The sequence below is a fragment of the Phyllobates terribilis genome, unplaced genomic scaffold (assembly GCF_046119375.1).
Source record: "Phyllobates terribilis strain yellow unplaced genomic scaffold, ASM4611937v1 Scaffold_1__5_contigs__length_1240528914, whole genome shotgun sequence".
NCBI classification, from domain to species: domain Eukaryota; kingdom Metazoa; phylum Chordata; class Amphibia; order Anura; family Dendrobatidae; genus Phyllobates; species Phyllobates terribilis.
The window spans coordinates 58,125,854-58,147,396 of record NW_027362761.1 but is presented as its reverse complement, the minus strand read 5'-3'; the positions used below and the strand labels follow the sequence as shown (position 1 = coordinate 58,147,396).

At 40.2% G+C, this 21,543-nt stretch overlaps 1 protein-coding gene across 1 annotated transcript in view; it reads left to right on the top strand.

Moving 5' to 3' along the window:
• TRIM14 (tripartite motif containing 14) overlaps positions 1–17,889 on the top strand; it is a 77,867-nt gene extending 59,978 nt beyond the window's left edge. Inside the window, exons 4-6 of the mRNA XM_073662451.1 lie at positions 760–922; positions 9,417–9,509; positions 15,440–17,889. Of these exons, the coding sequence (XP_073518552.1) occupies positions 760–922; positions 9,417–9,509; positions 15,440–15,975 (792 nt within the window). The 3' untranslated portion in view covers positions 15,976–17,889. The remainder of the gene's footprint in view (positions 1–759; positions 923–9,416; positions 9,510–15,439) is intronic.
• The last annotated feature ends 3,654 nt before the right edge of the window (positions 17,890–21,543 follow it).

The window sequence follows — 21,543 nt, the reverse complement described above, 5'->3', positions numbered from 1 at the left end:
GCTTTAATATCTGTATACTCTTTTGTGTCCTTCCCTGCCCAGGAGATGTGGTATGATCAGACCATGTTCCTGCATGGCCAGACAACCATTACACAGTACACAGCAGGGGCACATTTATAAGATTATCTCAGCACAGGAACATTTTATTTAAACACATCCAATTGTGGAACTTATTATAATTCCAAGATCTATTGATTAAAATATACTTTTGCTCATGGGCTTTCAATTTTGTCTTTAACTTTCTTTGCAATGTTTAAGCACAAAAAGTCACACGTTTCGGAAAACTGCACAAAAATATCTGAATCACTCCAAAGGGGGGACTGGAGAACATTTGCAACACATTTTCTGTCTTTTTGCTAAGTCACAAATGATGAATAAGCCAAAAACATCTGTAAACCTTAAACTCTACCCACACTAGCGAATTAAAAACAAACAGATAAACACATATAAAATAGACCTTTCAAAAAGGGGCAATTGGAGAGAGGATATGGTGGAAAACACTAAAAATTTGACAAAAAACAGGCACCAATGCAATAATGAATCGGACTATGACTTTTCCAAACAGTTTTCCAAAAATGTTTCTTCTCTGTTTTAGATTAAGATTTTTGAATAAATCATTTTTGGCTCTATAATTATTTTGAATGAAGATGATAAACTTAATATCTTATTATGTGGCTACAAAGCTTACTGGTGTCTTGTAGTATAGACTGCATTATCCTGTTGTTGTTCGTTATATAAATGGCCTATTCTTTCATTTAGGCTTTCTCCTCAGTTGAAAGAGAAATGAAGAGTCAGTCAGTTCCGGCTGAGCAGCTGCATCCAGTCCCCGTCAAATTTGACCATATCGAGGAATATTATAATGCTTTCATAGAAAACCTCAAATCTTCAATCAAGGAGCCACCTACAATCCGCTTTCAAAAAGGTAGGGGTCACTTCTTAAAAAAACACTTCTTTTGAGAAGACCACTCCTGACCTAGACTAGATTTTTATGTCATGGATTTTTTGTCTCCCTATTTCCTTATCGAATGAATACTGGCCACTTTTTTGTGAGGCATCTCACACTTTCTGAATGGTAGCAGAAACATGCCAGCAGTAAGCAGGTCACAGGGCATTCACATGGAGCTTCACCATGCGCACAATCACAAACTATAGTTCTAAAATTAAATGGAAAGTCCCATATGAGTCTTCTGAAATGTGCAGGAGCAAACTGCAAGACTGAGGGTTAAAGTTCCAAAAACTTTTTTTTAAAACTAGAACCCCAGAAGACACCAGTATTATATATGGCACATGGGGCAGATCCTATGATCATCACCATTCATCTAATGAAGAATTCACAAACAAAGGCAGGTTGCCACGGGCCACCTCAAATTTCATTAAGTCCTGAATAGTCTGTGAACTATAATTCAGGCACATGATAGCACTGTATAAGTACGTCATGCTTTTTTGAATAGGGTCAAAACCTCTATGGGAAAATATTTCAAACTAATTTACATGTAACCTTGTGTGTCCTGTCTACTTTTATGTAGGCTTCTCACACCCTTTCTTTTTTAGGGAATCTCAGCGAAGAAGGTTTTTGATTCATTGTCTGCATGAAATAAAAGGGCCATATTGGAGAAAATTTTCACTCATTTGTCTTCTGTTTCTTTATCAAGACCACTGTATATGCATTAAATGGGTTACTTCAAACCTAATAGTCAATGTCTAATTATCTAATTGTTTAAAAAAAATAATCACTTTGGAATTTATATCAATTGAAAGTTCCCTACCTTTTACACTCTACACCAATTCCTGGTTTCATTAATTTTTTTCACTTCCGATGACATTCCATTTGAGTCTCCCAACATGCACTAGGGAGTCTCAAGAACATAATCAAGTGGCTTGGGCTGCGGACACCCCCCCTGCTTCTTTTACCTATAGGCCACGGCCCCACTATCAGTATTCGGTCAGTATTTTTTCTCAGGAGTGAAACCAGGTGAGGAACAATCAGAGGAATTGTATAATAGAAACAAGTCACCAATTCTGCATTTATCACCCACTCCTGGTTTTGGCTCCCACTCCTGAGAAAAAATACTGACCGAATACTGACCCAATACTGATAGTGGGGCCGTGGCCTTACTTTAAATGCCCATGGTCATTCATTTTCAAGAAATCACATCCACTTCTTTTGAAATGATAAACACAGCAAATGTTCTGCACAAAAGAACACAGCAGAAGAAATGCAGTGTTCATGCTATGTGAGAACATGGCCTAAGGCCTTATTGACACATCAGTATTATAGTCCCTATTTTGCATCAGTATTTGTAAGTCTTACAAATAGTACTGCAAAAAACCTTGTGTGAATAAGGACTTAGCAGTTGCACCAAATTCTTATACATCTGTGTCCATGGCTAGTTAAACATTGTGCCATTTACAGGAGAGAACTGTCAGCAAAATAGGCTTTTGCTTGAATTGTTTTTTAATAATAATAATAATAATAATCTTTATTTATATAGCGCCAACATATTCCGCAGCGCTTTAGTGTGTTTTAGCTGCTTTTAGCCCCAGGTCAGTCACAATTTTATTGTTTTAGTTTTTGCATATTTTTGAAATTCTAAGGAAAAGCTTAGAGAAAATGCCAGAAAAAAATGCTATACCTAGAAAATGCTGCGCTTTGAAATAAGCATTAATACTAGTTAAATGCCAAAAAATAAAATGCTGAGAATGTCGACTATTCAATATTGCACAATAATAAGTAATATCAGGCCATAGCATTTTTTTAACTAAAAAAAAAATTGTAACTTTATTTTTCTGCCATTTTTCAATAATGACGGGAAAAATGGTTTTGAAAAAATGCCGCAAACCAGAAAATTGCCATCAAATTGCTGATTCATCATTCATCTAGTTTTGTGTATTGCGCTTTTTTTGTTTGCAAACAATTCATTATTCTATTTGTACCGTTTTTGATGTCTGTTTTATGTTTTTTTGGGTGGTGCTGTTACGCTTTGGGGTCGAAATCTAGCAATTCCAGACGTTGTCACCTGATTCATCAACTGCGACTTTTTAAAAAGGCACAAAATTTGGTGCAGTTCCACTGCTGCCGCCCCCTGGTGTATTTTGCTGTATGGCGAATTTGAACACTATAGGTAGCAAAAAAAAGTTCAAGACAAGAAGAAGCCAATTTTCCACTTTTCCCCAAATTCATGAATTACATGCACCATTTTGATGAATTTGGCACCAAAAATGGCTACTAACACCTCATAACAAAAAAAGAAAGTGACTTAAAAAAATGCAGATGATGAATCGGGGCCTCTATTAGTCTGTATGTAGACTAATCAATATCTTCCTAAAAACGTTCAGGTATGTGAAACGACGTCTTTTAGACACTGGCATATTCGCATTGTTTTTGAAGCAAAAGACACTTTAGGATAATGCCAGGGATCTTTTCTCTGAAACGTCTTTTCTGACGTCTTTTGTGCTTTTTCACTGGAATCATTTTTTAAATTCAACATATAATAGTGGAGGCCGCCAGAAGAATGGTTATGTTGCTTATTATAGCTGCTTCATGGTTTTCAAGGCCTGTGGCACTTAACCCCCTTCACGACCTTGGATGATACGTCCTGGTTGGGAAGAGGTTCCCGACCTTGGGTTTATGAATACGTCCTGGCGATCGGGTGGACACAGGAGCTGTGCCCACGCAAATGCCGCTGGGTGCTCGGCTTACATGACAGCCGACACCCAGCTCTCACAGCCATGAGCGGTGCCCACTGATATCGATCACAGCATTTAGAAGGCAAGGAGAGGGCTCCCTCTGCCTTCAGATTGGCGCCCATCGTGAATTGCCGACGTCATTGCAAGGGCCCAGTCGTTGCAAAGGTGCCATTGTCATTATGACAACATCCAGGTTGCCCAGCTACGGAAAGCCTGTTAGCCAATGCTCAGAGCATGGTCTAAGAGGCTTGTGTCAGTGCAGTACTGACAGGTATAATGCATTATACCAGTGATCAGACTAATGAAAGTTAAAGTCCCATAGAGGGACTAAGCAAAAAATGTAAAAAAAAAAAAGTTTTACAAATTTTTTAAAATATGTTCTTTTTTTAAAAAAAAAATCACAAAGTAATAATAATAAAATTATACCCATAAATACAAATTTTTATGGAAAAAAAAAGTACACATATTTTGAATGACCCAACCGATAAAACTGTCACTCTAGTTAACCCCTTCAGTGAATACCGTAAAAAAATAAAGGAGGCAAAAAACTATGCTTTTTCATCATAACGTTGAACAAAAAGTGGAATAAAACGCGATCAAAAATACGAATTTGAATATAAATGACATCTATGAAAATGCCATCTTGTCCCACAAAAGAAATACTGCAATACGGTTCCATCAGTGGAAAAATAAAAAATCTATAGCTCTCAGAATACATTGATGCAAAAATAATAATATTTTTCTATAACATAGTTTTTATTGTGTAAAAACGCCAAAACATAAAAAAAAGATATAAATTTGGTATCACTGTAATCGTACAGACTCGAAGAATAAGGCTGCCTTATCAATTTTAGCATGCGCGAAATGTCATAAAAAAACAAACAAACAACCATTCTTGAATTGCCGGTTTTTGTTCATTCTGCCTCCCAAAAATTGGAATAGAAGGTGATCAAAAAACAATATGTGACCGAAAATGGTACCAATAAAAACGTCAACTTGTCCCTCAAAAAACAAGCCCTCACATGACTCTGTCCATAGAAATATGGAAAAACTATACCTCTCAAATATGGCAATGGAATTTTTTTTTTTTAAAAAAAAGCGTCTTTAAGTGCGTGACAGAAGCCAAACATAAAAATTGATTTGTTCATTCTGCCTGGGTTTTCTACGTAAATTTCTGAAATCTGATTCAGACAGAACCTCTGGCAGAAGATTCTACATAATGAGACAGATGGAGGCACTGTGGACGCCGTCTGGCCTATGATCCAACGGTGTCCATCTTTTTAAGCGTGCATAAAAATGCAGTGGGCTACAGTTTTGAAAAGAAGGGCAACGCTGAACAGAGGCCAGACAGAGTCCAGAGTAACTCTGCTGCCTCATTATAGTAAATGGATACCTCATGGGTTTCATCTGAATCACATCATTCGGAGATTTAGATGGAAACTCCGACATAAGTGCTCAGCGTAGAGCACAGGATAAATGTGATCCAAAATGTTATGTAAAATGTTTCTAAGAAAAGCTTCAAATCAATCCACAAAGAAAGCAAGTCCCCACTCAGGTCCGTCATCCGTCACTACAGTAGCAGATTTGCAATTTTCACTCTGAAACATCCACTGCTGCTTGTTTCTGGAAAACACCCATGTAGTCAAATCATTACTACACCTGTAATTTCCAAAATGGGGTCACTTGAGGGAGGTATTCTGCTCTTATAGCACTCAGGGTTTCTGTATATGGAGTCTGCAAACTATTTTAGGAAAATCTGTGCTCCAGTAGGAAAATATCGCTCGGTCCCTACCGAATATCAGTATTGTACAGCCACATATGGAGTATTTCCACGTTCAGCAGAAATTGTTTGACAAATTTTGGTGCCATTTTTACCCATTGTCCTGTGTGAAAATGTAAAATATAGAGCTAAAACAAAATTTTGGTATTAAAAATGTAATTATTTTTCTACACTGCCCAATGGAATAAAATTCTGTGACACACCCGTGGTGTCAATATGATCACAGCACCACTAGATGAATTCAGTGAGAGGTGTGGTTTGTAAAATGGGGTCACTTATGGGGATTGGTTCTGCTGTTCTGGCACTTTGAGGGCTCTTCCAATGGGTCATGGCACCCGCAAACCATAACAGTAAAATCTTCACTATAATATGGCACCCCTTCCCTTCTGAGCTTTCCACTGTGCCTGAAAAGTAGTTCCAGATTACATGTAGGGTACTGGCACACTCAGGATAAATTTCACAACAAACTGAGAGGTCAATTTTTGGGGGGTTAAAACAACATTTTAGTGGTAAAAATTTAATTTTTCTTTCTTCACCGCCCAATAGTATAAAATTCTGTGAGACACATGTGGTGTCAACATGCTCACTGCACCCCTACATGAATTCATTGGGGGTGTAGTTTGTAAAATGAGGTTACTTATGGGGGTTTCTGCTGTTTTGGCACCTCATGGGCTCTGCCAATGTGACATGGGACTCTCAAACCATTCCAGCAAAATCTGATCTCCAATATGTCGCTTCTACCCTTCTGAGCTTTGCATTGTGCCTCAAAAGTAGTCTTTGACCACATATTGGGTAACTGTGTACTCGGGAAATAGCACAACAAAATAAAAAAAAATGGGGCAAAAAAAAAAATTATGGGAAAAAAGTGATTTTTTTATTTTCAAAGCTCAACGTTATAAAATTTTGTGAAGCACCTGGGGGTTCAAAGTGCTGACCACACATCTAGATAAATTCCTTGAGGAGTGTAGTTTCCAAAATTGTATCACTTGTGGGGAGTTTCCACTGTTTAGTCACTTTAGGGGCTCTCCAAATGCAACTTGGCTTCTGCTAACTATTCGCATTCAAAAAAGTCAAATGGTGTTCGTTCCGAGCCCTGCCGTGTGCCCAAACAGTAGATTTCCAACACATATGGGGTATCAGAGTACTCAGGAGAAATTGCACAACAAATTGTATGGTGCATTTTTTCCTGTTAACCTTGTGAAAATGCATAATTTGGGGCTAAAACATTTTTGTGGGGAAAATATGATTTTTCATCTTCCTGCCTCATTGTTATAAAATTCTGTGAAGCACCTGGGGGTTTAAGGTGCTCACCACAAATCTAGATAAATTCCTTGAGGGGTCTAGTTTCCAAAATGGGGTCACTTGTGGGGGTTTCTACCATGTCTAGGTACATCAGGGGCTCTGAGGAAGTGAAGATGGATCCAGCTCAACACACCGGGCAATTGATTAAAATTCAACAATCTTTATAGGCAAATCCTTTTAAAAACTTGTAGAAAAGACAAAAAATGGACATCTCAGACGACAAAGCATATATTATGGGGTGGTGTGTATAAAATATTTTGCCATACGCGTTTCGAGTGAAAAACTCTTTAACACTGGCTATGAAAAAAAATATTCTAAACTAGACTTAAGTATACTAACAAATAATCATGGATACAAAAAACACATGAAAACAATCAAGAAAATACCAATCACAGAGAAGACTAGACTGAATATATGAAAAGAAAAAGGTGAAAACAAAACAAAAAATGTACCCTGGAAAAACTGAATAAGAAATATGTAATATAATACATATGAACGACTATGTGCGTATACGTGTATACATATGAGAAGGTCCTAGAGAAAACCTGTACAAATAAGGGCAGAAAATAGGAAAAGGAAAAAGAGAGAAAAGGGGAAAAAAAAATTTTTTTGTTTTGTTTTCACCTTTTTCTTTTCATATATTCAGTCTAGTCTTCTCTGTGATTGGTATTTTCTTGATTGTTTTCATGTGTTTTTTGTATCCATGATTATTTGTTAGTATACTTAAGTCCAGTTCAGAATATTTTTTTCATAGCCAGTGTTCAAGAGTTTTTCACTCGAAATGCGTATGGTAAAATATTTTATACACACCACCCCATAACATATGGTTTGTCGTCTGAGATGTCCATTTTTTGTCTTTTCTACAAGTTTTTAAAAGGATTTGCCAATAAAGATTGTTGAATTTTAATTAATTGCCCGGTGTGTTGAGCTGGATCCATCTTCACTTCCTCATTGATCCAGGCGCTGTGCAGCAGCGAGGACTCTGTGCTCCATGCCAGACTGGGATTACATCTCAGGGGTGAGCTGAAATTTTCTCTTTATTCACATCAGGGGCTCTGCAAATGCAACATGGCGTCCACTATCTATTCCAGATAATTTTGCGCTTCAAAATTCAAGTGGTGCTCCTTCCCTTCTGAGCCTTGCCACACGCCAAACAATAGTTTTCCACCACCTATGGTGCATTTACTCCTGTTACCCTTGCGAAAATGCAAACTTTGAGGCTAAAGTTCCATTTTTGTGGGAAAAAGTAAAATTGTCATTTTATCCTTAAACATTGCTTTAGTTCCTGTGAAGCACCTGAAGGGTTAATAAAGCTCTTGAATGTGGTTTTGAGCACCTTGAGGGGTGCAGTTTTTAGAATGGTGTCACTTTTGGGTATTTTCTGTCATATAGGCCCCTCAAAGTGACTTCAAATGTGATCCCTAAAAAAATGTTGTTTTGTAAATTTTGTTGGAAAAATTAGAAATCGCTGTTAAACTTTTAACCCTTAGAACTTCCTAACAAAAAAAAAATTGGTTCCAAAATTGTGCTGATGTAAAGCAGACATGAGGGAAATGTTATTTATGAACTATTTTGTATGACATCTCTGATTTAAGGGCATAAAAATTAAAACTTTGAAACTTGCAAAATGTTTGCCAATTTTCTGATATTTTCACAAATAAACACAAGTCATATCGAACAAATTTTACATTTTACAAGAAGTACAATGTGTCACGAAAAAACAATCTCAGAATCAGGGGAATCCGGTGAAGCGTTCCAGAGTAATTAACTCAAAGTGAAACGTGTCAGAATTGTAAAAATTGGCCTGGTCATTAAGGGGTTAAAAGAAATGATAAAAGATGGACCATTTATGTGCACAGCAGCTCATTGATTGTTTTTTTTGAAGCAGAAGACGCTTCAGGATAATCCCAGCGGTGTTTTCCCTGAAATGTCTTTTCTGACGTCACTGGAGTCATTTCTTAAAGGAATGGTCAGGTCACTTATTTTAGCTGCTTCATGGTTTTCAAAGCCTGAGACAGTTAAAAGAAATTATGAAAGATTTAACACGTATGTGCATAGCTACTCGTTCATAATTTTTGCCAGATTTTTTTGCAATTTTTCAGGCGGGTTCCAGGTGATATCTGCCTGAAAATGACGTTGTGTGCACATATCCATAGGCTAAGTTCCCATAATGAGCTTTTGGTGCATTTTTGGCATTGTGCATTTCCGCGGCAGAAACGCATCAAAATCGCATGTAATCCACACCTAAGTAAATCAATAATGTTTTGTCTAAACAAAGCAGCTTTATTTAAAGCATGACCCACCAACAGGAGACAAAAGCCGCAGCGTCAAACACGCAATAAAAGAGTATGTTAAAAAGACTGCACACAAAAATGTAATGAAAAACCGCAAGTAACCTAATGTAAATAGAAGCAGAAATGGTGCAACATCATGAACGCACCAAATACTCACCGTGGGAATGTAGCCTAAAACTATCTGGCTGCATCATGCTATTTCTTAAAAGACCCGTCAAACCTCTGGTCCTATTTAAACAACTTTTATCCATCTTAAAGGTCCAACCAAGAGAAAGAACACATTACATGGCATTTCCTCCAGAGAAACATCCACTGTTCAATCAGCTCCTGTTTTTTTTTTTATATCAATACAGATGGCGTTGATGGTCCCAAATCCAGATCCATCCAAAATCCTGGAAAACTAATGATAACAGGATCTCATGGGAACAGGTCATCACTCTTAAAATGTAAGTGGTACTGTATTTTGTACGTCTGTGACTCCATAGCATTATAGGTCCTGTTGTCTACTGCAGTACAATATTGTGTTGTGAGCTTTTTTGTACATCTCTCATTTAGACTCTAGATGTCAGCATTGTAATGCACAGCACTTGATAAGTCCATTACAACAATCACACGGCAAACTACTGAGTAGGCAGAAGTACAATAATGTGAGCTGTGATTTTTCTTCTTAATGGAGTCAAGGAATTGATTGCCCAAATTTTGCTAGAGCTGGTCGTACATATTAGATAATTTAGTAAGTTGGTTACTTATTTTCCCCATAGGAGATATGCAGCATAAATATACTCCATGACTCCTTAGAAACAAAGATTCTTAAGTGCAGAGTTATAAACTAGCCAACAAGACAGTCTAAAAAAAAAAGCAGAAAATAACCAAAATCAATTTTAAACCCTTAAAGGGGTTGTCCGGTCTTAGGTTCCTAGTCTGCAGTCACCCTATGTGACTGCAGACTTGTGAATCCTCACATCACACTGCTAGGATTCTCCAATGCTGGTGGACACAAGACCAGAAGTATGCGATTTGCATACATGCAGCCATATGCCGACTGGACCTGAGCAATACACTTGTATTGAGCGAGGCAAGACACAGTCTAGTTGGAATGTGGCAGGAATTATGCAAATCATATACTTGTGATCACATGCCTGTTGATCGTGGCGCTGGAGAATACTCAAAGCGTGCAGTATGCACAATGTGAGGATTCATAAGTCTGCAATCACATAGAGTGTAAACTTGTAGTCTAAGGCTGGACAACCCCTTTAAGAGGACCTGTCACTTACCATAAATATATATTTTTTTGTTACCTGGTCTCAATAACTCCCTGAATCTAGAGTCATGGTGGACCACGCCACCATGACTAACAAGACTATATGCATATACATGCAAGAGGAGGGATATCTCGCAAGATTCAGAAGAACAGCATTATTTAGACTTGGCAATAAAAATATACAATTCTATAGTAATAGTCCTTATTAACCTCTTAGCACAAACGATTGTATAGGTACAGTACAGACCAAAAGTTTGGACACACCTTCTCATTTAAAGATTTTTCTGTATTTTCATGACTTTGAAAATTGTACATTCACACTGAAGGCATCAAAACCATGAATTAACACATGTGGAATTATATACTTAACAAAAAAGTGTGAAACAACTGAAAATATGTCTTATATTCTACGTTCTTCAAAGTAGCCACCTTTTGCTTGAAGGAGTTCCCAGAGATGCTTAGCACTTGTTGGCCCTTTTGCCTTCACTCTGCGGTCCAGCTCACCCCAAACCATCTCGATTGGGTTTAGGTCTGGTGACTGTGGAGGCCAGGTCATCTGGCGTAGCACCCCATCACTCTCCTTCTTGGTCAAATAGCCCTTACACAGCCTGGAGGTGTGTTTGGGGTCATTGTCCTGTTGAAAAATAAATGATGGTCCAACTAAACGCAAACCGGACGAAATAGCATGCCGCTGCAAGATGCTGTGGTAGCCATGCTGGTTCAGTATGCCTTCAATTTTGAATAAATCCCCAACAGTGTCACCAGCAAAGCACCCCCACACCATCACACCTCCTCCTCCATACTTCACGGTGGGAACCAGGCATGTAGAGTCCATCCGTTCACCTTTTCTGCGTCGCACAAAGACAAGGTAGTTGGAACCAAAGATCTCAAATTTGGACTCATCAGACCAAAGCACAGATTTCCACTGGTCTAATGTCCATTCCTTGTGTTCTTTAGCCCAAACAAGTCTCTTCTGCTTGTTGCCTGTCCTTAGCAGTGGTTTCCTAGCAGCTATTTTACCATGAAGGCCTGCTGCACAAAGTCTCCTCTTAACAGTTGTTGAAGAGATGTGTCTGCTGCTAGAACTCTGTGTGGCATTGACCTGGTCTCTAATCTGAGCTGCTGTTAACCTGCGATTTCTGAGGCTGGTGACTCGGATAAACTTATCCTCAGAAGCAGAGGTGACTCTTGGTCTTCCTTTCCTGGGGCGGTCCTCATGTGAGCCAGTTTCTTTGTAGCGCTTGATGGTTTTTGCAACTGCACTTAGGGACACTTTCAAAGTTTGCCCAATTTTTCGCACTGACTGACCTTCATTTCTTAAAGTAATGATGGCCACTCGTTTTTCTTTACTTAGCTGCTTTTTTCTTGCCATAATAAAAATTCTAACAGTCTATTCAGTAGGACTATCAGCTGTGTATCCACCAGACTTCTGCCCAACACAACTGATGGTCCCAACCCCATTTATAAGGCAAGAAATCCCACTTATTAAACCTGACAGGGCACACCTGTGAAGTGAAAACCATTTCCGGTGACTACCTCTTGAAGCTCATCAAGAGAATGCCAAGAGTGTGCAAAGCAGTCATCAAAGCAAAAGGTGGCTACTTTGAAGAACCTAGAATATAAGACATATTTTTAGTTGTTTCACACTTTTTTGTTAAGTATATAATTCCACATGTGTTAATTCATAGTTTTGATGCCTTCAGTGTGAATGTACAATTTTCAAAGTCATGAAAATACAGAAATATCTTTAAATGAGAAGGTGTGTCCAAACTTTTGGTCTGTACTGTATATATATATCAATGTGAATCATTCACTTTTGCCCATTAAAATAAAGAAAAAAAAACATATTTGGTATTGCCACATCCTTGAAAGTTTGTATCTATAAAAATATAAATTTAGTTAACCCCACTGGTAAATGTCTTAAAGAGAAAATAGATCAAAATGCTAGAACTGCGTTTTTTCAGTCACCACACCTCTCTAAAAAATGCAATAAAATCCAAAACATTGTTTGTAACTCAAAATGATATCAATAAATCCATTGCTTGCAGTGCAAAAAACTAGTTCCCACCCAGCTCAAATAACGGAAGAATTAAAATGTTACGGGTCTTGGAAAATGACAACACAAATCAAAATTATTTTTAGAAACATGCAAATTTGTTGATCACTTAAATTAAAAAAAAAATCACGTAAAAGTGTATCCGGCTAGAGCTCAGGCGGTTAGGCTCACATAACTCAATAAATGATGGGTAAATTGGTGTTACAAAAACCTATGATTAACTGTGTGTTATTCATACCTACTAGGCAGCACCCTGGCATTGGTCCATTATCGGTTTGTGTACAACACCCTTACATCAGTGATGTAGATGATGTAGTTAGCCCCATAGCTATAGTCCTAACTGAGCCCTCTCCCCCATCCTTCCCCAAAAATATTTGGCAGAGTAGGTGATGCTCCCACAGTGGCCCAACAAAGTATGACATTGTCAAAGTATGATGCCCCAAAAACAGTGATAACCATAGTTCCCCCACCCAGTGTGATGGCTTCCACAGTCTTCCCACCCACAGAATGATGCCCCCAACAGCCTTCCCTCCACACACACACACACAGTATGATGGCCTCACAGTCCTCCCACACACAGTATGAATATTCCAAACACAGTTTGAGGACCCCCACAGTTATCCCAAATGCAGTTTGATGCACCCCAGTCATCCCACCTGCAGTCATCACATCCTCTACACTCATCACACCTACAATATAATATGATGGTATGATGCACTCACAGCCCCCACAGTTTGAAGGCATCATACTGTGTGGTCAGCAGGACATCCCCCCCCCCCCCCATAGTATGATGCTCCCACAGCCCCACATATGAGTACTGACTGACAAAAGTGGAAAGAAAATACAGACCTTGCCATTTCCCCCTTTCCCTCATGTGCTGCAGGCTCCGAGCAACAGGCGCGATCCAATAATGTCATCCCACTTGGCAATGGGACTCCCAACTCAAGGATCCCATAGCGATCTTGTGGTCTGCCAATGTCACGCCACTGCCTTATATCATAGAATCATGTAAGGCATAAAACTATTAACTAAAAAGAACTTAAAGGCCCTTTTTTAAATGTGTTTTGGTGGTCCACTGTGTACCCTGGCCACAAGGCTGGAATAATGTGTGGCTTCCTGCATTGTCATGCCATTTCAACTGCAGATCACACGGATTAAACTCCTATGAGCCCGGCCTCCAAATAGACAGAAAGCGATCTGCATGTCATCTAATTTAGCTTGGCTGTTTAAGGGTTGGGGAGTGAGGAATAGCATAGTGCGCCTGCGCTAAGAAGACATACATGCTGAGTTGGTTGTATCTAGATGACATGTATGGCAAATGACATTTTGTCCAAAGAGGTGGGGCTAGCAGGAGGGAAAACAATGTGATTGGCAGATGGAACATTATGCAGGTGTAGAAAGCTCGGCATTATTGCAGTCCTATCAACAGGGGACTGAGCAGATTTCAAAGGAAAATAAAAAAAAAAGACCCCTATGGGTAAATTCCTGTAATCCTTTTGATATAGTCATTAAAAGTTCTTTTGGGTTGACCAAACAACCCCTTGAAATTAAACATCATTGCTTATCTACCTTTAAAACATATGTTTGCTTAATATTCTGCGCTAAGATAGGGAAGCATTATACAGCTACAGCTCTGTAATCATGGTAGTGCACATTTTTTGCTACACACAGAAGGGCTGAAGCCCTGCTATGTGTGACACAGGTGATCACAGCTTAAAAAATAGAAAAAGTTCAAATTACCCCCTTTTGCCCCCGGCAACATAAAAAAAATAAAAATAAAAATATACACAAATTTGGTATTGCTGCGTTCAGAATCGCCCGATCTATCAATATATAAAAATAATTAATCCAATCGGTAAATGGCGTAACGAGAAAAAGAATCAAAACGCCAGAATTAAGTTTTTTTTTGGTCGCTGCAACATTACAATAAAATGCAGCAACGGGCAATCAAAACATTGGATCTACCCCAAAATAGTATCAATAAAAACGTCAACTCACTCAGCCCCAGATCTCGAAAAATGGAGACGCTAACGGTCTCGGGAAATGGCAACTTTTTTTAACAAACTTTTGATTATTTTTTTTTCACCACTTAAAAAAGAATCTTTACATGTTTGCTATCTACGAACTCATAATGACCTGGAGACTCATAATGGCAGCTCAGTTTTAGCATTTAGTGAACATGGTAAAAACAAAAACAAAAGAACAACTGTGGAATTGCACTTTTTTTTGCAATTTCACCGCAGTTGGAATTTTTTTTCCTGGTTTCCAGTACATGATATGATAAAACCAATGGTGTCGTTCAAAAGTACAACTCGTCCCGCAAAAAATAAGCCCTCACATGGCCATATTGATGGAAAAATTAAAAAAGTTTTGTTTCTGGGAAGAAGAGAAGCAAAAAACGAAGGCGCAAAAACAGAAAAGGCCGTGCCATGAAGGGGATAAAGATAGTAATATGTGTCATTTTGATGAAAAAAGAAAAGTTTGTGATACTTGCCAGACAAAAGAAAAGTTATAAAAACACCCCAAAACACAGATGAACTAGGCCCATAGCTTATGATTCTGGTATATTTGTCATGAGAGCGTTCCCCTGCCCCTCTCTGCAGAAGCTGACAGAATTATGAATGCATAGAACTCAGTGTGGTGTATTCCTTCAGCATTTTAGTAGCCAAATGGCACATTTAGCTATTAGAGCATTTTTAGGGTTAGTTTGACTACTAGGGGGTACAGCTTTTAGCTATTTTATTCTACTCTTAGGTAGGGGGATCATATTTAAGGGGTTGTTCACTTTATCCTCCAATTGAAAAACAGTGGTTTCTCACCTGACAGGTGCTGATAGACAGGTCTGGTCACATGTTCTTCCATGAACAGCCATTTTGAAAACGGGAGAGCTGTGTAGTCGGTGAGGAATTCTGCACTAACAAGTGGGTGGTGCTTCACAATGTAGACCAGCTCTAAACATGTATCATCTATATTTTTTGTTAAAATAGGGACAAAGTGAATGACTCCTTTAAGCTTTAACTTTTCTTATTTAACTCTATTTTTATTCAAATTCTTTACAGATGCCCGGACCCCCACTTTAGATGCAGACACAATGCACCCTAAACTGAGGCTCTCGGAGGACCTACTCACAGTACAGTGTGCATGGTTAGGGAAATTTAACTCTAACCACCCACCAAGGTTTGATAAACTCATGCAGATTCTGAGCAGAGACTCCTACTTCTCTGGCACTCACTACTGGGAAGTTGATGTTCTCCAGGCAGGACAAGGCTGGTGGATAGGAATCACATACCCGTCTATTCAGAGGAAAGGAGACACGGAGTCGAGTCGTCTTGGGTGGACAAGTGGATCATGGTGCATTAAAAGATATGATTATGAGTACTGGGCCTTCCACAAAGGAGAGAGGAGAGCCATTCATCTAAATAAGCCTCCAGAAAAAGTTGGGGTTTTCCTCGACTATGAATCTGGAGTGCTATCTTTCTTTGATGTGACATCTGGAATGAAGCATTTGCATACTTTTCGCTGTAGATTTACTGAAACTTTGCATCCAGCTTTTCGTTTATGGGATGGATCAGTCACAATATGTAGAATGATTTAACATAACCAGACTGAAGGGAAAATGTACAAGTCTGTTCTGCAAGGTTTACATCTTGCCTTGCATACACATAGCAATGTCAATACACAAATGATTCTTCGCTTTTCCTTGTGAACATAGCTTACTTCAAGTTATAAGGCGCAGATACACATTAGAACAATATCATCCTGAAATCATCAATGTTTACTCAAACATTTTTGGGAGACTCCCCAATTTTCTCCAACAGGTAATGTTGGAATGAAGGATAAGCCATATTGAATATTAACTCCCAATCTTTGTCTCTGGGAACATAAGCCATCAACCAGTTGTATCTGCTCCTTTAATGGCCGTTTCGCATCTTACAAATGCGTCTACGGGTCCAAACTAGTGATAGTTTGGACCCGTAGATGCATTGTAAAACGCAAAATGGCCGTCGTCCTCTCGTCTCCCCTGCACCTCAGATAGACCGCTGCATCTGATTGTCCAGAACACTATGAAATAAAGGACTTTTTAGCCAAAGGACTTGGTGAGTGCTGCTATTCATTTTTCTACTTGTTGCATAGATGCCACACTTTAGCCTTTGCACCACCATTATTGTCCGTTACCACTGCTGTTGTTAAACAATATAAATATCACACAGTGGTGCCTGAAGATTTTTTCCATTCTCCTGTTGGATTTTATTTCTGTTAATGTTGGTGATTATGGCTTACAGCCAATGAAAACACAAAACTCATTATCTCAGTAAATTAGGATAATTAAAACACCTGCAAAGGCTTCCCACGCATTTAAAAAGGTCCCTTAGTCTGTTTCAGTAGGCTCCACAATCATGGGGAAGACTGCTGACTTGACAGATGTACAGAAATCAGTCACTGGCACACTCCAGAAGGTCCCAGAGTTCCAATTTTCATTTGGAAATCAAGGTCCCAGGGTCTGGAGGAAGAGTGGAGAGGCACACAATCCAAGCTGCTTGAGGTCTAGTGTGAAGTTTCCACAATCAGTGATGGCTTGGGGAGCCATGTCATCTGCTGATGTAGGTCCACTGGGTTTTAACAAGACCAAAGTCAGCACAGCCAACTACCAGGAAATTTTTAGAGCACTTCATGCTTCCCTCTAACGACAAGCTTTTTGGAGGTGGAAATTTCATTCTCCAGCAGGACTTGGCACCTGTCCACACTGCCAAAAGTACCAATACCTGGTTTAAAAACCACAGTATCACTGTGCTTGACAGGCCAGCAAACTCGCCTGACCTTAACCCCACAGAGAATCTATGGGGTATTGTCAAGAGGAAGATGAAAGACACCAGACCCAACAATGCAGATGAGTTGAAGGCTGCTATCAAAGCAACCTGGGCTTCCATAACACCTCATCAGTGCCACAGGCTGATCGCCTCCATGCCACGCTGCATTGATGCAGTAATTGATGCAAAAGGAGCCCCGACCAAGTATTGAGTGCATTTACTGAACATACAAAACTATGCCATACTGAAATGTATTTCAAAAACTTTTTTTTCAAGCTGTCATAAAGTATTCTAATTCACGGAGATAATGACTTTTGTGTTTTCATTGGCTGTAAGCCATAATCATCAACATTAACAGAAATAAACACTTGAAATAGATCACTGTTTTTAATGACTGAGTATCACTTTTTGTATTGAACAACTTAAATTAACTTTTTGATGATATTCTAATTTAATGAGATGCACCTGTAGTTCTTCCTGTGCCAGTCTCTGCTATCAGAGAATGCAAGTCTTGCAGGACAGGATCAGTGAGGTGTTGAAATCAAAACTTGGAACCCTCGGTAAACTCACATTTCTTTGCTAAAGAAAGCCTAGCAAGGAGTTTTCTTTTCCAACATTGCAAGTGTAGGTAAGGGACTTTTTTTTTTAGGGCCATGATCAGTTCTCTAAATGGGAAAAAAAAAATACTCAATGTTCAAATTAAATGTACAAATAAAATCTGTCAAAAGAAAATTGTTGCCACTTTTACTCTGAACTGTATAGTTAGTGATCATGACAATGCCAATTCTATATGCAAGGGTTTATTTTAAAAGTGATCTATGAAGTTTTCCCCAATATATTGATACCCGTCCTTGGGATAAGCCATCAGTGTTACTGGTGATAGCTGATCAGTCTTTACAAGTCTTGATGGCATGCCCAAACACTGATGTATCGGCCCCAGTTTTCTGGTGTAAAACACTGTTGTGAAAAAAAAAAAAAGTATGACTACCAAGCTGCCCCAAAATATTACAACTCATGCCAGCTCTGTCAAAGTGGGAAAGGCTTGGGCATGCCATAGCTAACCTAATTCATGACCAGATATGGCATATCTAACACCATAAATCTTACTTCAGTCCATTTGAAGTAAAATTTCTGGCAAGGTACACACCTCTTAAAACCCAACTGATTAAGAGGCGTTCGCCAGTTAATGTATCAGGTGCCTCTTACACCACCACACACCTTCATTAAAGGCTGGAATGAACAACACCAATCTAAATTAATCAGGCCTTTGTGCCCAAAGCAATGGAAAAGATCCTAGTTACTTACCGGTAATGGGATTTTACAGAGCCCATGACAGCACCACTTGTTTCAGAGCATGAGAGGGCCTCCGAAAACAGGTTAGTACATAACCGCCACCTCAACATTTGTAATAAACACCTTAAAAAGTGCACACCATAGTGATAAAGGGGAGGGAATTAATAGGGTGCTGTCATGAGCTCTGTAAAATCCCGTTACCGGTAAGTAACTAGGATCTTTTCCCCTTCTCCCGTGACAGCACCACTTGAGAGATTTATAGAGATCAGACACCAGAGGGAGGGATCACCGCTTGCAACACCTTCCTACCAAAGGACAGATCAGTAGAAGAGGAAAGGTCAAGACGGTAATGTTTGTAAAATGTAGCGGGGGATGACCAAGTTGCCGCCTTACATATGATGTCGATGGGCACATCCGCCTTCTCAGCCCAGGAAACAGCTACCGCTCTGGGGGAGTGGGCCTTCAGGTTCTCTGGAACCAGCAGATTGCTAGAAGAGTAGGCTAAGGTAATAGTATCCCTGACCCATCTAGCTATGGTCCCTCTTGTAACCTTAAGTCCTTTCCTAGCTCCCTGAAAGGATATAAATAAGGCATCACTCTTCCTCCAGGCTTTTGTCACCTGCAAATACTGGACTAACACTCTCCTAACATCTAAGGTGTGAAGCTTATGTTCCTCAGAATCCCTAGGATTAGGATAGAAGGAAGGGAGAGTGATTACTTGCGTCCTATGGAATTTGGAGGCTACCTTCGGAAGATAGGCTGGGTCTGGTCTTAAGATTACTCTATCCGTACATACTTGAGTGAATGGATGGTTAACAGATAGCGCGTGTAAGTCACTGACTCTACGAGCTGATGTCAGGGCTACCAGTAGGGCAGTCTTTAAAGTTAGAACTTTTTCTGAAACTTCCTCTAAGGGCTCGAAGGGAGGTTTGGTTAGTGCCTCCAGAACCAAATTAAGGTCCCAAGGAGGCATCCTTGGAGTAGGAATAGGCCTGGACCTATCACAAGCTTTAATAAATCTAATGATCCACCTATTCGCCACCAAGTCATAATTATATAATGCCCCCAGAGCTGATACCTGTACCTTAAGAGTACTGGTGGCTAGTCCCATGCTTAACCCCTTCTGGAGGAATTCTAGTATGGCCTCAATAGGAATCCTCCCTTTGGCGGACTGACCCGAGGTAGACAGGAACTTAGCCCAGGTTCTACCATAGATCCTAGTTGGTACCGGCTTTCTACTTGCCAGTAGGGTAGTAACCAGATCCGGAGAAAACCCCCTTTGTGTCAATAGCGACCTTCTAAAATCCAGGCCGTCAAATGCAGGCCTGATCTTTGGGGGATGACAGACTGGGCCCTGCCTGAGGAAATCCGGGATGTCTGGAAGAACCCATGGATCTGCTTGGGACATTCTCTTCATCCAAGTGAACCATGGTCTCTTGGGCCAGAACGGGGCGATCAATATAACCCTCGCCCTTTCCTCTCGGATCTTCCTCAGGATAGTAGGGATCAGTATTAAAGGGGGAAAGGCATAGGCTAGAGTAAAATTCCAAGGAATCTGCAGCGCGTCCACCGCAAATACCCCCTCTTTTGGATTCAGGGAGCAAAAGATTTCGGTCTTTTGATTATGTCTGTTTGCAAACAGATCTATTTGGGGCTGTCCCCATCGGCCCACAATCTGCTGAAATACGGCTGGATTCAATTCCCACTCTCCTTGTTTTAAGATGTTACGACTCAGGAAATCGGCCTTTACGTTCTCTTCTCCTTTTATATGCAGTGCCGAGAGCGTGAGCAGCTGACTCTCGGCAAACCTGAAGATCTGATCCGCTACTAACATCAGAGGGAGAGACCTGGTACCCACCTGATGATTGATGTAGGCAACTGTCGATCTGTTGTCTGACATTATCCGGATGTGATGACCCCGAAGAACAGGACTGAACTTTATTAGAGCATTTTTGGCAGCCAACAGCTCCTTCATGTTGGAAGAGAGACTTGTGTCGCTGTCCGACCAGAGGCCTTGTACAGAACAATCTCTTAGGTGAGCTCCCCAGCCTTCTGCACTTGCGTCCGTTGTAATTGTATCCGACACCTGGAAGGTCCAAGGAACCCCCAAAGATAGATTGACTGGAGATCTCCACCAGTCCAGGGAGTTGATTACAACCTCTGGAAGAGATATTTTCCCATTCAGGCAACCTTTGAGCCGCCTGTCCGCTGCCAGGATCTCCTGTTGAAGACATCTGGAATGGTACTGGGCCCACTGAACCGCCGGGATGCAAGATGTCATTGTACCCAACAGAGACATTGCATTCCTCAGGGTCATGGTCGGATTGCTGATAACCCGAGATATTAGGGATCCGATCTTCAGCTTCTTTTCCTCTGGTAGAAGACAGGTTTGGTTTTCTGAGTCCAGAATGAGACCCAGGAAAGACTGGACCCGCTTTGGTTCCAGCCTTGACTTCTCTAAATTTAACAGCCAACCCAGGCGTTTTAGACTGGCCATGACGTCCACCAGGGCTAGAGCACAGAGTTGTCTTGATCTGCCCACTACTAAGAAGTCGTCCAGATAAGGGATGACCAGAATATCTCTTTCCCTCAAATGTGCTGTGACCTCCAGGATAATTTTTGTGAAGACTCTCGGCGCCATGGAAATGCCAAAGGGAAGAGCTGCGAACTGAAAATGCCTTACGTGCTTGCTGAACTGTACAGCCACCCTCAGAAACTGTTGATGATCTGCCAAGATCGTGACGTGGTAGTAGGCGTCCTTCAGATCGAGGACGCACATATAACAGTCCAGAAATAGCATCCTTATGGCCGACTTAATTGTTTCCATTTTGAACGGCCTGTAGATTAAATGGTTGTTCAGCTTCTTCAAGTTGGCAATGGTCCTGAAGGAGCCGTCCGGCTTCTTTATTAGGAAGAGAGTTGAATAGAATCCTCTTCCTTGCTCGGGTGCAGGTGTTTCCACCAGAACCCCCTTCACGAGCAGAGAGAACTTCCTGCTGTAAGGCTATCTGCTCCGCTAGACCCCTGGGGGCTGAAATTTTGACGGTGTTCCTGGGCCTGCT